Consider the following 3,417-nt stretch of genomic DNA (forward strand, 5'->3'; position numbering starts at 1 on the left):
GGATGCAGCGGATCTAGAAATGGACAGGCGAAAGATGGTAATCAAAATATGCTTAAAAATATTTATTCCCCCTATACCGAGCTAGTTTTAACTGGGAAAAAGTTTGAAATCTCCTTGACTACATTAACTAATTTTTAAAAACACGAAACAACTGCAAAAATAGCCAAAATATTGCACATACTGCAGCCCTAAACTAGGATATAACTGTGAATGGCAATTAAGCAAGAAGAAGAGCGGAGTAGGCAGATCTTGATGATTTGTGCAAATATTAGTTTTTAAATGAAATTAATGGATTTGTGGAAACAATAACCGTATTAATCGAGTTTAGGACTACAAGTGGCATTAGTCGCGTCATGCCACTGCTTTAGGACAAGTAAAAAAACCTTAAGGTCCATTTTTTTTGGGGAGGAGACCACAACAAATCACACCCACCGAATTAACTAAGATTACTCATCGCCGGAATGTCTGGAAATCCTTTTGACAGCGACGAAGATCAAAGCTCGGCCAGTGGAGAGATACTGGAGGGCTTCCTATGTCCCATTTGCCGGGCGGATCTCAAGTCCATCGATGTGCTCACTGATCATTTTGCCCGCCAGCACGCGGAAGAGGAGGCTGCCCTAAAATCCTTTAAAGACATCTTTACCAAGGCGAAAAAGAAGATCCTAAACCCCTTTGAGGATGAAAAAAGTGCATCTGCATCATCGCCCGCTGGTTCCTCCTCTTCAGCGGCTGCCAAGAATCCCAATGGCAACGGAGATCGCAATGGACCCAGTAATGCCCGCTCCCGTCTAAATGTATTTAACTATATGGCCAGGCAGCAGCCAGGTGCTGAGTGCTCCCACTTCGAATACTTTCAGTCCATTCGCAATCCTCGCCTGGAGCGATATGCTAGCGAAACGAACAAGTTAATCATTCGCTTGCACCGTTTGCTTAAGGATCTGCCAGCGGATTCAGTGCAGCGGCGTCAGCACGAACAACAAACGGTTTCCTGGCTGGATGGTAGTTCCGTCAAGTTGTGCCCCAGTTGTGCCAAGAGTTTCCACTTCGCCCGAAGACAGCACCACTGCCGTTTGTGCGGAGGCATAATGTGCAATGATTGCTCCAAGTTCCTGCCCCTGGAAGATGCCAGTGTGTATATCCGATAATTGAGGAAAAAAATGTAACTAATTTGATTCTAATCCCGCAGTGCAACTAGCCAGTCTTTCCACCACAAGAAGCGAGCCCCTCCAGCAGCTGCATCAAAATGAGAACGCCATCCGGCTGTGCGAACACTGCCTTTGGCTGCTGGACACTCGAAAAGATATGCACGAAAGTCGCACTTGTCGCCCACTCCTCGTCCAGGTTTACGAACAAATTCGTCAGCTACAAAAGGAAGTTACCCCGGATCTGGACATGTATATAAAGATCATCAATAGCTTGAACGAAGGGGACACCATCTTCACGTTGGCGGATGCAGGTGCTCTGCGCGGCAAGATTGGACAAGTGGCAGAGGCCATGGACATGAGGAGCAAGCGTATTCTAGCCATATTTTGTGAACCAGGCAGCCGGGAGGAGGCATTGAAGAAGGCCATTCGGTTGAGCTGCATCCAAGCTATCAAGGAGCGAATGCTATCGCTGCCAACACTGCCAGAGGAGTCGCATATACGCCAGATGCAGGAGCGTAGACGCATGGAAACGGAGCAGCGTATCCTCACCGAGCAGCGCATGGCCATGGAGGCCTACGAGCGAAATAACATGGCAGTCAACCAATCCAACGTTGGAGTTCCGGGTCCGGAAAGCGGATCCTTTGCCCAAGGGGTATGTAGATGACGACTCTCGGCAAAGCTCTATCTGTAACTTCTGTGATTCCATTTGCTCCACAGTCTGATCTTCAATCCCTGAACAACTGGTCGGCACCGCAGGCGGCTAGCAAGTCCAGCCTGGACGATCCGCTGATCGAGCAGATAAACATCATCAAGGGCTACATCAAACAGGCTCGTCAGGACATGAACTTTGAGGTGGTGGAGACACTGGAGCTAAATCTTCGCGAGCTACAGCGAGAGGTGTACGAGCGACAGCGCCAGTCCCAGGGCAGCACCGCCGCCTCACCCACAGATGCCTAAGCAGTATCCTACATAGTTAAATGTATATCCATTCCCTCTATGACAAATTACATGGCTTACGTTACGTTACGAATTTGTGGTGTATATTGTGCGAAAAATTGAAGTTTGTGCGAAGTTTCTGTAAATCAAAGTTTGTGCGTTTGACGACAACTGAGACTATAAAATGCAATATCCAATTTTGATTGAGTCTAGGACTTCAGGCCAACGGCAGCGATCAGTGCCTTGACCTTGGTAATGTAGGCGCCCTGGGCGTCGGTATTGCTCATTCCCTTGCGGTTGTTCCACGCCTCCCACTTGGCCTTGCCCTTGAAGTCCAGAAAGCCGGGCTTATCTGCATTGGATTTGAATTATCGATGGTGCAGCGGAGTGGCGACTATGTCCGAGACCCACCTGTATTGCAATCCCCCACTGTGGCCTGTTTGTACAAGCTATAGAGCTCCAAAAGGTCATTGTCCCCGGGTGTGGTGTTCAGGTTCTTCACATCTTCGGCCGCCTGGTTGAATTCCTATTTAGGTTAAGTTTGAAGAGATAATCAGACTTTAAGATACGAATGCGTATTTGACGCAGATTGCTAGTTCACCTGCAATTCGGACATGTTTGTATCTATTTTTTAACTAGTGGAAGTCTAGAAAAAGATTGCACGATTTTATTTGACCGAATGTATCGGGGTCTATCGATATCTGGTCTATGTTTTTGTGTGACCAACGGTATTGCAATTTAAAAACGTCAAGCTGTTGCGTTTTATTTCGCGGGTCTGGCAGCCTATACACTTAAAAGATTCTAAGTTTAATTTCATATTGGGAACTGAGATGCATAATTACTATGATAGTTAGGAACATGTGTAATAGTTGGTAGATAGTATCTTGTTTTGAAAAACCTATGGAATGGAAAAAGGAAATATTTTAAAAACCTTTTACATTTAAATGTTGATTGTCTCAATTGAACATCTTTCAGCCCACTGTCCTGCTCTCTCGAAATGTGGCAACAAAAATGAGAGGTTTATGGCACGCGAGAAACATGATTTATATAACTAACATATGGAGCGATGATGTTCCGTATGTCAACGTTTTAAACAGTTGTACATACTAATTAAAATATATCAACATTAAGAGGTAATTTAATGTATAACTTCTTCTTAAATGCACCAACCTATGAATAAAATTGATTTCTAGCATATCTGCCCATGCAAGAGATCGACAAAACATGAATTGAACTCTTTTCATGATATTAGCCCCGCATAAACGCATAGAGAGAGCGGGAGAGTGTTGGTATTTAACGAGAAGGAAGCGCTAACCACTCATTCAGTTCGAAATGT

General features: G+C 45.2%; 2 protein-coding genes across 3 annotated transcripts; one reads left to right on the forward strand and one right to left on the reverse strand.

Moving 5' to 3' along the window:
* Positions 1 to 204: 204 nt before the first annotated feature.
* On the forward strand, positions 205 to 2,172 carry LOC6611625 (rabenosyn-5). Of its 2 annotated transcripts, XM_032722749.1 has the most exons (4): positions 205 to 794; positions 858 to 1,128; positions 1,187 to 1,797; positions 1,863 to 2,172. In XM_032722749.1, exons 1-4 carry the CDS (start codon positions 462 to 464, stop codon positions 2,100 to 2,102), a joined length of 1,455 nt encoding a protein of 484 aa, XP_032578640.1. In that variant the 5' UTR covers positions 205 to 461; the 3' UTR covers positions 2,103 to 2,172. The 2 variants fall into 2 exon arrangements, with proteins under 2 accessions (XP_032578640.1, XP_032578634.1); XM_032722743.1 differs by having other exon boundaries at positions 205 to 1,128.
* LOC6611626 (acyl-CoA-binding protein) lies at positions 2,164 to 2,793 on the reverse strand. Its single transcript, XM_002036126.2, has 3 exons — positions 2,683 to 2,793; positions 2,493 to 2,607; positions 2,164 to 2,433 (listed from the first exon to the last, which is right to left on the reverse strand). The coding sequence occupies exons 1-3, from the start codon at positions 2,695 to 2,697 to the stop codon at positions 2,291 to 2,293; spliced, it is 273 nt and encodes a 90-aa protein (XP_002036162.1). The 5' UTR covers positions 2,698 to 2,793; the 3' UTR covers positions 2,164 to 2,290.
* Between the last annotated feature and the right edge of the window lie 624 nt (positions 2,794 to 3,417).

Source organism: Drosophila sechellia, chromosome 2L (assembly GCF_004382195.2).
Source record: "Drosophila sechellia strain sech25 chromosome 2L, ASM438219v1, whole genome shotgun sequence".
Lineage (NCBI taxonomy): Eukaryota > Metazoa > Arthropoda > Insecta > Diptera > Drosophilidae > Drosophila > Drosophila sechellia.

What these genes read in the sequence shown, in the direction of transcription:
- LOC6611625 (XM_032722743.1), top strand. Translation starts at nt 462, where the DNA reads ATGTCTGGAAATCCTTTTGACAGCGACGAAGATCAAAGCTCGGCCAGT. An exon ending in CCTGCCCCTGGAAGATGCCA is followed by an intron (nt 1,129 to 1,186) that starts GTGTGTATATCC and finishes CTAATCCCGCAG; the next exon opens with TGCAACTAGCCAGTCTTTCC. An exon ending in GCGGATCCTTTGCCCAAGGG is followed by an intron (nt 1,798 to 1,862) that starts GTATGTAGATGA and finishes TTTGCTCCACAG; the next exon opens with TCTGATCTTCAATCCCTGAA.
- LOC6611626 (XM_002036126.2), bottom strand. An exon ending in AGTGGGGGATTGCAATACAG is followed by an intron (nt 2,434 to 2,492) that starts GTGGGTCTCGGA and finishes AATCCAATGCAG; the next exon opens with ATAAGCCCGGCTTTCTGGAC.